Consider the following 12,230-nt stretch of genomic DNA (forward strand, 5'->3'; position numbering starts at 1 on the left):
AGGGCCAGATACTAAATACCTTAGGCTGTACAGGCCTTCAGATCTCTGTCACAACTGTTCACCCACGCGGTGTAGTGTGAAGGCATCCACAGACAAAATGTAAACACACAGGTGTGGCTGTTCTAATAAAACCTCACCAAACAGGCAGCACAGGCCACAGTATGCTGACCTCTGCACTAGCCTCATCTCAGGTTAACTGTCCTCTAGTTATTAAAAAAGAAACCCAAAATTAAGTTACACAAAAGTAATTTTTAAAAACTACTTTGGACGTTAAAATGGGGCCAAAGGTAGAATCCACTGAGGTAAAAGTTCTTGGCGAGCAGTCAGGAAATCTGAATGATTCTGTCCTTTGTTCTGCCCATAACCAGCTGTGAGCTCTTGGGCAAATCACATATTCCCTCTGTGATTCCATTATTGCATCTCTAATCTGAAAAAGTAGAGGAGGGATTCCATCCAATTTTGTTACTATAAATTTCAGTTCAAGCAAACTTACTCCCACTGTTACCAACAAAAGTTTCAAAAGACTCATTTAAATAATTTATAACATAGTTCTGGTTAGGCATGATGAGCTAAAAATGAGAGTTGGGGTATTAAAAGCAAACAAAAAAAGCTGAAATATGAAGACTATCCAAAAAACAACAGCATCAAAAACCATGAAATACACAGGGATACAGTTAAAGGATATACAGGATCTCTGCACTGAAAAATGTAAAACACTGCTGAGAAAAAATGAAGTAAATGGAAAAACATGTTTATGGATTGGATGACTACTTGACTTATAGATTCAGTGAATCCTAATAAAAATCCACAAGGTTTCTTCTGGGAGTAGTTTGGTGGAAATTGACAAAATTTATTTGGAAATGCAAAGGACCTAGAATAAACAAAGCAGTTTGCAGAAGAAGAAATTAGAACGTCTGTTTTACCTGAGATCAAGACTTACCAAGTTTCGACAAAAAGATAAACAGAATGGAACAAAACTAGATCCACAGATATATGGTCAAATGATTTTAGACCGGGCACCAAAACAGTTTAACAGTGAAAGGAGACTCTTTGACAAGTGGTGCTGGAACCACTGAACGTTCAGTAGAATGTTCAAAGGTATTTGATGCCTACCTACTTTATGGCATATAAAAATACTAATTCAAGGTGAATCACAGACCTGAATATTCGCTACAACTATCATACTCCTAAGAAAAATAAGAGTATCTTCATGAGCTTGGGTAGGCAAAGACTTCTTAAAGAGCACAAAGAAAGCATTAACTATAAAACAAAAATTCATAAATTGGATTTCACCAAAACTAAACCCTTCTTCTCATCAACAGATACTACTGAGAACAGGCAAGCTATAGAGTGGGAAAAGATATATGTGACACATAAATCTGACAATCCTTTATGTCCAGAATGCACAAAGGAGTCCTATCCAATTAAAAGGAAAAAAGGACATGAAAAGTACTGTCCATTAGTCATCAGGGAAATGCAAACTAAACCACCATGAGATACCGCCACATATCCAGAAGCATGGCTAAAATGCAACAGGTGGACAATACCAAATGTCGGCAAGGATGTAAAAAACAACCAGAGTACAATGTGCTGGCAGGAACACAAAACAGCACAATGGTTTTAGAAAACTGTTGGGCAGTTTCTTAAAAAGTTAAATATACAGCTACCATAAGACCTAGCAATTCTACTCCTAGCTTTTTAATCCAAGAGAAATGAAAACATGTCCACAAAAATCCCTGTACAAGAATACTTATAGCACATTTATAATAGCCCCACAGAAATAGCTCAGGGGTCCATGAACAGAAGGATAGCTACATAAACTGTCATGCATTCAAATAGCACGACACAACAATAAAAAGGAACAAACCAGGCTGGGCATGGTGGCTCACGCCTGTAATCCCAACACTTTGGGAGGCTGAGGTGGGTGGATCACTTGAGGTCAGGAGTTCGAGACCAGCTTGACCAACATGGTGAAACCCCATGTCTACTAAAAAAAAATACAAAAATTAGCCGGGTGTGGTGGCGCATGCCTGTAATCCCAGCTACTTGGGGAGCTGAGGCAGGAGAATCCCTTGAACCTGGGAGGTGGGGGTTGCAGTGAGCCAAGATCCCACCATTGCACTCCAGCCTGGGCAACAAGAGCAAAACTCCAGTCTCAACAACACAACACAAAACAAAACAAAAAAAAGCAACAAACTGCTGATATAAGCATCGACATAGATGAATCTCAAAGACATCATGCTGAGTTACAGAAGCCAAATGGTGCATGCTGTATGATTCCAACTACATGAGTTTGAGGATAAGGAAAACCAGTGCAACAGAACAGGAGTGTGGTTAAAGGAGTGAGTACATTTGTCAAGCCTGATGAGACTGTATGGATTTAGATCTGTACATTTCATGATATGTAAATTATATCCCCTTCTCTCCAAAACAATAGTGATTAAGGCTCTCGAGGTTAAGATCAAGGTGTTCAATCTAGCTTTTTAAATTCCGCAACAGATAGAATGGATGAGGTGGCCAATCTTGGACAATAAATATAGTACATGGCTATTTTTCATTTTTATCAGTCTAATTCAAATTGAGGTGTGAGTTTAAAATGTATTTAGGATTAGTCTGCTGATGCTAGTCATCTTTCTCCTATCTATATTCATGTATGTTGGTGTCCATGGATTGGTATTTATTTTTTCTAAACAGGTATAGGCCTCTATGGACTGAGCCACGCACCACCCCCATTACATTACTGAGGACTATAATTCACGTTCTGTCTCACATTCTCTAAGTGATCTTTATAACCCTTTAATACATTTTTCTTCCAAACTGAGGTTAGCTGGAAAAATTTAAGAGATTCAACAATGAGCATCTGTCCTTCCTCTATACCACTACTAGAGAAAGGTATTAATTACCTCCTAGTTTTCATTTGAAAACAACAAAACACAAGATCAATCAAATAATCATTTCCCAGTTGATTAAAACTTATACATTTTGTACATTTCATAAACAACGTCTCATCACACCAAAATATTGTTGAATTATAGTTAAAACTGGATTTACAAACCGAGTAAACTCAATAGTACTGTTTAGTCCTTTATAAATTTGGTGATAGAAAAAAAGGAACATTAACAGCTTTAGATAAGTGTAGAGCTAGCTGGCAGTTATTAATAGATTTTATTTGGCCTAATACTATGAAGGCTCTTCATGCCCTGTTTTTATCTTATAAACCAAAAAATGCCAATACACCTTTACAAGTATATTCTGAAGGGCTTCTTAAAAAAGCACCCTATGACTCAGTATTTAAGCACAACAGCAGCTAAAGATACGCAGCAAACTGAAGTGGCCAGCTAAAAGAAAACAGATCTTTCTCACAAATACAGCAATTATATTAAATATATTTATTACGAGTATAAAATGGTTTTTAAAAAGCCCAAATGATTCTGATTTTAAAACTTGATGACAGATCCATCAAGTACAAACATGTCATTCAGTAGTGGTTATTTTTTCCTGGTCACCTCCTCCCTATTTTTTCAGAGAGATAAATATTTGCCTAATACTGTGTTTAACTTCTTCCAAGACTTACCTGAGACTCAACACTGTGACCATGGATATTCATTAAAAACTCTATCACTGTGGCACAATTTCTTCTTCTGCATTTTGGAGCTTGTTTAGGAATGCTAGGTTCCAGGAAACTGTATAAATAAAGCCAATTTAGTGAGAAAACAGTGCAACCTGGTTGTCTGAAGTGCCTGATGAATTTCACCTAATGGTGTAAAGAGCACTCCCAGGTGCTCTGACAGGTTCACACAGCAGGACTGGGTGAGATTACTGACTTTGTATATGTCTATGACATTTACACACATTTGGGTATTTACTGTACATACTTTAAAATAGTGGTTAGGTGCTGTCATTTTCATGATTTTGACAGTTGAGAAACCATGTTAGGGAGAGAGCTTTGTGCGACACCCTAATCAGACCGTGAAGGGACAGGTCTGAGTTGTTCATAGTGCAGAGCGAGGCATGGCCGCGGTACACAGCACACAGGTGATAGGCAAATATTTAATGCACTGAGCCTTTTGTGTGTAAGGATAATTAGTTACTTTAAGGTATTCGGCATACACTTTTACATTTCCATATTTTAATTGGACTTTACTGGTCACTGTGGGGCATAGATACAACTGAACTGTTCAATCCTAATCAAATAAAACTATTAGTACATTCTTATACATCTTTTTGGGACAAAGTACCTCCTACTTACAGAGTATCCAATGTAAATTTTTTATGGACAAAGTAAATGTTTATAAATATTTTGGCATTTTATAACTTTTCCTAGCATAGCTTGAGGGCTGATAAGAAACTCAGCAGAAACAGGCTGTGGTTGGCATGAAGACACACTCTCTCCCTCTCTCTCTCTCTCTCTCTCTGCTCTAGGGGATTTTACTCACTTTGGGACAAAAGCAATATAGTAGCATCTTTTCACTGACCAAGGTAACCAGACTGTTGATCAGATCACACTGATAGTGGCCAAAATTAAATGAGAAGCATGGGGGGAGGTGCCAGGAAGTGGCAGGGGTATAGAGTGTGAGAGAGAGCAGATGCATGTGAGTGTGGTGTGATGAGGGAAGCAGCTCAAGAGCTGACACCTAAACCCAGAATAATTTCAGAGGTGAAAAATTACCACCTCTCTTACTAGTGACATTGAAGAGAAAAAAAAATTAGGGTTTTTCACTGATATGTTACTAGCATTTAGGCAAAAACACAACAGAAACCAAATCAAGTCACTATAAAGCAGGAAGAAAATATTTAAAAAAGACATTATCAAACTTTAGTGAATGTTATTCTAAGTCTCGAAAATTTAGATGTCTGTTTAGACTAAAATTTTGCCAAAAACAAATCCAACGTGAAAAAGTAGCAATTTTAGTAGACATTAACAAACATTATGCAGATATAGATACACATATGAATAATGCAAGAGATTTACAGAAATGTAGTTTTGGCACTTTTACTTGGATTTTTTAAAGAAAGTGAATACAAATATCTTTGTACACAAATTCTCATTCTGGAGAAATAGGATGTAGAATTCAAAGGTGCCAACATCTCCCTTCTTAAAAATAACATTGAAACGGGTAACTGTACCTGTTAAATCTCCTGGTTGGCAACTTTTAAAATCTGGCTTCCACCTAACTCCACAAATTTGACAAAGTTATTTTTGTTTGTGTAAGTGATACTTGTTATCCACTTCCAGTACATGTACCATTTGGCCAGAGGTCCATAAATAATATTAACATTTTCAATGTAGAAATCTTGAAGTTCTAAAGGGAAATACTGCTCAGTAGATAAATTCTCCTGGAATTTCTTGTAGCAAAGGTTCCTCAAATTTAAATCGTTTGGAAATGGCCTTTTGCTCCATTTTCTCTTTTTCAGACTGTCTGCATTGTCCTAGAGTATATGAAGTAACTACAATTAACTCTTCGGTTACAATGGATTCCTCGTTTTCTGATTTGTCGGTATCTGAATTAATTTCAGGCACAGAATGACCTTCTTGGAGGGCATTTGCTTCTTCTAGTGCCTTTTCCATCCTGAAAGAAGGCTCTTGAATACTGCTCTGTGTCAACCAGGGGTGCTTTAGACATTCTTCAGCAGTGGCTCGATCTCTGTAAAGATACATGTTTTACAGTTAAGACATGTTAGAACTTCAATTAAAATTAGAGCATAAGGTACTGTATTTATTGCATTATATTTTGGGAAGTCTGACAAGTTGGCAAAAATCTTACTGTGATTCCTGAATAAAACTATTAGTCTTGGAATTTGGGTGCAATTTCCCACAATGCTGAAAATTTTGTGAAAATGTTGAAATATTTTAAGTAAGTTATGTCTGAAACGCTCTCTTGAGAGACACCAAGAACAGATGGGAAGTATCTGCTAGAGATTAGCTGTCATTTCACTGTCAATTTCTACTAACCATGAATTATGAGTGCTATTTACTGCCATGACACATTTGCAATAATACAGTTTTGCTAATTAATATTTAAATCCTGTTATACTGAGGTATGGTTCACATTTTCTCAAAATATTTTCATTTTTGCCCCCTTTTCTTTCAAGTTATATTAAGCCAAGGGTTTCACCTAGATTTATGTCAACATTTTTGTGTTTCCATTATGGTGTTTTAGTTGTTGAACTATTTTTGGTTGGAGGAGATTCAATAAAAAACTGTCAGTTTTTTAATATTGAATTTCTTAATATTGAATTAGTTCAATATTAAACTAATAAAAATAATACTTACTCAGGTTTCTTAACTAAAAGTGTCCTGATGAAATCAACAGCCGACTCAGACAAAACATCAAATTCTTCCTCAGAATAACTTAAATTCATCTGTGAGATGTTTAAGAATGTTTCTTGTTTATCATTGCCTAAGAAAGGTGATATTCCTGTAAGCATGACATATGTTAATACTCCAATGCTCCTAAATTAGAAAGAAAATGCAAGAAAAATTTAGTACCATACTCATTTCTTGAAACTAATTTGATCAATTTTTCATTAATAACTCTTACCACATATCTGTTGCCATGCTTATAGGATCATAACTAAGAATTTCAGGAGCTAGTATCAGAAAGAGAAGAAAACATTTAGTTTTGTGGAAAAAAATTCCTAATTTGCTCTAAGAGATAAAAAACTAAGCATTAGAAACTATAAGGCACTATCCAATGTTTGGGCTAAAATGAAAGGTTACCATAAATTAATATGAATTAATATAAAGCCTAACTAGATGTTTGTAATTAACTTGTTTACTTTTCACACTTCTACCCACCATTGTTGAGTCCCTAGTATTTTACAAAATATTTAAATATTTTAAAAACACCAAATATAAACTGACAATTTCTGTGTTATTAAGCATTGTCTCTATCAGATCATGGCTTTTAAAACTTTCTCACTGCCACTGATATTTCTGCTTCTCCATTGCCCCACCCTCACCCTTGGCACTTTCTCCTCTCATCTGGGCCTTTTCAACTACTTGTCCCACCCCTCTGATCTATTTTTCTGTTGCAGTCAGAGTGAGCTTTTTAAAACATCTACCCATTAACAAAAAGTCAACAAGATTAAAAAAAAAATTGGGCATTCTGAGACTACAGGCATGGGACAAAGGCAACTAAGTTGCATCTATAGAATTGAGAAAAATAATATGCTTTGAGGCTGGGTACCCAGCACTTTGCAAGGCCAAGGCAGGAGGATCGCTTGAACCAGGAGTTCAAGACCAGCCTGGGCAACATAATGAGACTCTGTCTCTACAAAAAATAAACAAAAGCTAGCCGAGTGTCATGGTGCATGCCTGTAGACCCAGCTATTGGGGACGCTGAGGTGGGAGGATCACTTGAGTCTGGGAGGTCAAGGCTGCAGTAAGCCGAGATAGTGCCAGTGCACTCCAGCCTGGGTGATAGGGTGAGACTGTGTCTCACAAAAAAAAAAAAAAAAAAAAGCTTTGATATAAAGTAAATTGCTGCCACACATAAACACAATAGAAAGACACTGTCAAATATGCAAGGATTCAGGAAAAATATTATAAAAATGCTCCTTAAAAAATCTACTCACAATACACTTAACTAAAGATATTTTTTTTTCAAAACTATACAAATAAGGAGGCTAAACTATTAAAATGCAGTCAATAAGTACTGAATCCACGGAAAAACAGATCAAAGACTAAAAACTGTGGTAATTACAATTAAAAAAAGGAATGAAAATGTTCTATTTCTATGAAAAAACGAAATACTCAAGGTCATGTTATCTACTACTCATTTGTGACAAACCCCCATAGAATAAATGAGTGGGAGGAAGAGGTTGGAAAGGAAATGCGAGGTATGCTAATCTCCTAAATTTTGATTTCTGAAATGGTTGAGTGAGAAACAGAAGTTGTGAATGTTAAAGTTTCAAAAGAAGTGACTAGGAAATTAAAAATGAAATGCATAGCATCCAAATTACCGGGGAAGAAACAGTAAAACAGACCACATAGCAAGACTGTGGGAGGAAGGGTACAGGAAATACCAATAGCTTACTTTTTTGAGTGCTTATTATGTGCTGAATACTGGTTTAAGGGCTTTGTACAGCAAATCCAATGAAATCCTTACAAATTCCCTATGAGGTCGGTACTATTACTAGCCCCTTTTTATGGACAGAGGAATCTGAGGTATAAAGAGATTTAAGGGCCAAGGTCACATAGATGGCAAGTACAGGGCCAGAACTCACACCAGTTTCTGTGTGTATGTAAAATGACTGTGGGAGGCATAAACTCACCTTTTAAGAGGTGAGTCACGGAAGGAAAAAGAGGAGAGTCCCTTTGTTTTTCTGTATTATGTACTTTTGAATCATTTTTAGTTTTTTTTCTTTTTGGATTGAGCTTGTACTTCCATTATAATGTTTTGAGATGGGGAAAGGCTCTTGATAGAAAATTTAAAATTTACTAAGGAACAGAAAGCTCTAAAACAAATCACTAGCCTGGGCAACACAGTGAGACCCATCTTTACCAAAAAAACAAACAAAAAACTGGCCCGCTGTGCTGGCACGTGCCTGTGGTCCCAGCTACTCGGGAGGCTGAGGCAGGAGGAGCTCAAGTTGGGAGCTGCAGCAAGCTATGATGGTGCCACTGCATTCCAGCCTGGGTGGCAGAGTGAGACTCTCTCAAACAACAACAAAGAAAGCATTAAAACAAAACAAAAACCCACCTCATTCAGGGCAATAATTACTATTTTGATTTTTCAGCTCACAGACCTACATTCTGCAGTCTTGTGTATTTGAGCTTACAATGGTACCCATTAAATTTGGCTAAAACACTTGGGTTGCTGTTTTCCCTAAAGAAACACTATTAAGTCACATCCCCAAAACTTACTTAGTGGTCATGACGCATATTAGTCAGCGTACTGAAAATTAAGTATTCTGGCCCATTAAAATATATAAAAAATTTTAAAGGTTTCTGTGCCTGTGGCATCTTTTATTATCTAATTAACTAAGGATCTTTTAAAAAATCTCTGAATTATTTTTTGAACTATCATTGCCATACAGGTTTGTTTTCTTCAACCCTATCGGCCCTCCTGAGTCTTTCTGTGCTCCGGATAGCTCTTTTCTTGTAACATCCTCAGTCCTTCAAGAACTACTCACTCCTTTTACCCTCTTCTCTGAAAGGAGACCCTGCTCTCTTCATTCCCCCTCTTCTAGCCTGTATTTGCTCACTTCACACTTCTACCCTCAGGCACAGAGTCTTCCCTCAGGCCCAGGCCACAGCCTTCTCCATTCCTGCCACGGCCGCCCTCCTCTTCTCCCAGGTCTGCTGGCAGCCTAGGTGACTTCCACACTGATGCCCATGACCCAGACAGCCTACCTTCACAGCTTCTTGATTTCCTGGTCTAAAAAACTGCCTTTCCAGCCTTATATCCAAGGCCTCATAATTACAAAGAGCTATTTCACCACTGAAATTTTAAATATTAATATTCTTTTTTTTTTTTTTTTTTTTTGAGACGGAGTCTCACTCTGTCGCCCAGGCTGGAGTGCAGTGGCACGATCTTGGCTCACTGCAAGCTCCGCCTCCCAGGTTCACGCCATTCTCCTGCCTCAGCCTCCCGAGTAGCTGGGACTACAGGTGCACACCATCACGCCTGGTTAATTTTTGTATTTTTAGTAGAGACGGGTTTTGCCATGTTGGCCAGGCTGGTCTCAGATTCCTGGCCTCAAGTGATCTGCCCACCTTGGCCTCCCAAAGTGCTGGGATTACAGGCGTGAGCCACTGCACTTGGCCTAAATATTAATAATCTAATCTCTGGTCACAACCTCTCAATTTCACAGCCTTATTCTACAGATACCTTAAAAAGACCATCAAACTATTAATCTTTCAAACTCCAATTTTCCTCAGTCTATCAAAGAAAGTAATAGTTGACTTCTTTGATGATACGCCTACACCCATGGAGTATCATCATTCAGCTGCTTTCTTGCTGCTACCTTCAATGTTTAAGCTCCTTTTTCTTTCTGCCAGAAGCACTCAACCATGGATCCAACCAAATGCCCTCTCTGCTCCACACTTCTATGGAGCCTCAGACTTGGCAATTCCTTTGTCAATGTTTGTTATCAACCAGAACATTCTTAAAGGTCCTTACTTGTTAAATATCCTCCCACCCTCAGATAAGCTAATATCCTACTTTGTTAAGAAAATCCTCTCCTATTCCTTTTAGAAGTAATCCCTTCAAATTCTCTTAGCTCTGTAGTGAAGAGATAGTGAAGAGATCACCAATTTGGTATCTTACTCTTGAACGTTTTCCATTGTAAAATGTGATCCAAAGGAATAAATCTCTGATGGTAGAATTTCAACATAGTAGATAGCTGGCTCCACTATGAGTCATGCCACATGGACAAGTCCCCTAATGAAGGTGATGCCTGACCCCAGAACAAAACTACTTTTATGAATACTTACCCACATATTCAGGGGTACCCATAATTTCTCGGAGCTCTTCACTGTTCTTCAATATTCTTGAAAGGCCAAAATCAACAATCTTAATGTCACCCAATGGAGATTCACTTGTCAACAGAATATTCTGAGGCTAAAAGACAATATACCCCCGCAAAAATCAATACAACTATGATTAAGTACACAAAACATGCAGCCCATAAAACATATTTCACCTATGAAACTGAGACTGAGGAATTTAACAGTAAACAGTCATTTGTTAAAGAAATATTTTTACAATTTATTGCCTATGTATAAGGCAGCAGGCCTGTACTCTCTTGTATTTTCAATCTCTTCCCCTACCCTGGCTCTTCCTCAGCATATAAATATGTTTCTATCCCTACCTTATGGAAACCATTCCCTATGATCCTGAATCTCCTTGCATGCAGCACGCTTGCTCCTACTATTCCCTCAAAGCTCAGCTTCTTGAAAGCATGGTCAAGCACAATTGGTATTGTTTTCTCAGTGCAACTAAATCTCTTTTGCCCCCTTGACTAAATCTGCCTTCATTAAGGTCACAATAACTTCAATAATCAAAGACCCACCAAATCCCGTCTGTGTCTTTCAGGGACTATTTTGCATGCAATGATTTCTGTAGCACTGGGCACTGTCAAGCATCCTTGTATTGTTGAAATTCCTCCGCATTTTCTCCACCTTGGGTCTCTTCCTTCTTCTACAGATCCCTCACAATTTTCTCAATGTTTTCCATCTGTCCTCCTTTTAAATATTTGTGTTGTTCAGGATCTCTCGCTGCATGGCCCTCTTCTCCCACCACTCTGCATTCTATTTTGGAGCGATTTCATCTACTTCCAAAGCTTCAGCTGCCACTTACATACTGATGACTTCTACCCTAAGTTCTCTCTGGACTTGTGAGTGGGGATATGTGGGGTGAGGACATGTACAGTAATGGGAAAGAGCTCCCCAGAGCCACAGAATCAGTGAGGTTCATATCCATGGAGTCATTTTTACCCAGTGGAAAATAACCTAAGATACTTTCACATAAAAAGACAAGCAAATATATTATGGACTAGAATGTAAAATTCATTAAATTTTTAAAACACGAAATTTGAAAGGAAAGGTTATGTTTGCATTATAAAGGGTCCTCACTTAATGTTTTCTGCCATTAAGAATATTTCCAAAGGTAAGCTGAGAAACACTGGTAAATTACAAATACTTCACTCTAACACCCAGTGTTTTAAGATTGGGCCCCTGCTTCCTTTTCAAGATTAATCTGTCACGGCTCCAAAGGCAATCTGTGCTCCAAATCAAACAGTCTGTAATCCCTAAATAACACAGCTACTCCCACATCTCATGCCTTTACACACATACTGCCTTTGTTCAGGACGCTCTCTCCCCTTTTCTCCCTGACAGATTTATTCTCATCCCTCATTCCATGCATGATGGGTCTCAATAAAGAACCAATTCCTCTGTAAAGCCTGCCCTGGCCTCCCCTGCTCCTTCCAGGGAGGGCTTAATGGCTTCCCCGTCCCTGCTCCACAGCATGGTGTACACAGTATGCTTACTCCATTGTTTTGTTAGCTGTTTGTTTCTGTCTCCATCACATTGGTCCCCTAGATGTACAGAATGAATGTTCACATTTCCTTTCCTTCCATTCATATTCTGCCCCTCCATCTGACTTCTGTCCTCTCATTCCACTACAAATCACAAAATCCAGTGATATTCTTCAATGCTTTTTTCTGGACCACTCCCTTAGCAGTGTTTGACAAAGTTAACCACTCCTTCCTTGTTTATATGT

General features: G+C 38.0%; 2 protein-coding genes across 9 annotated transcripts in view; one reads left to right on the plus strand and one right to left on the minus strand.

Annotated features, from left to right (window-relative positions):
• COA1 (cytochrome c oxidase assembly factor 1) overlaps positions 1–12,230 on the plus strand; it is a 120,967-nt gene that overhangs the window by 99,288 nt on the left and 9,449 nt on the right. The window lies entirely within an intron of this gene.
• STK17A (serine/threonine kinase 17a) overlaps positions 4,037–12,230 on the minus strand; it is a 43,045-nt gene continuing 34,851 nt past the window's right edge. The window contains exons 4-7 of one of the 2 annotated variants that reach the window (XM_031012735.3): positions 10,442–10,568; positions 6,543–6,591; positions 6,275–6,454; positions 4,037–5,645 (exon numbers count right to left, since the gene is read on the minus strand). In XM_031012735.3, coding sequence (XP_030868595.1) covers positions 5,321–5,645; positions 6,275–6,454; positions 6,543–6,591; positions 10,442–10,568 — 681 coding nt within the window. In that variant the 3' untranslated portion in view covers positions 4,037–5,320. The remainder of the gene's footprint in view (positions 5,646–6,274; positions 6,455–6,542; positions 6,592–10,441; positions 10,569–12,230) is intronic. The other variant, XM_055347678.2, reaches the window with a different exon arrangement.

The sequence above is a fragment of the Gorilla gorilla genome, chromosome 6, assembly GCF_029281585.2.
Source record: "Gorilla gorilla gorilla isolate KB3781 chromosome 6, NHGRI_mGorGor1-v2.1_pri, whole genome shotgun sequence".
Classification (NCBI taxonomy): Eukaryota; Metazoa; Chordata; class Mammalia; order Primates; family Hominidae; genus Gorilla; species Gorilla gorilla.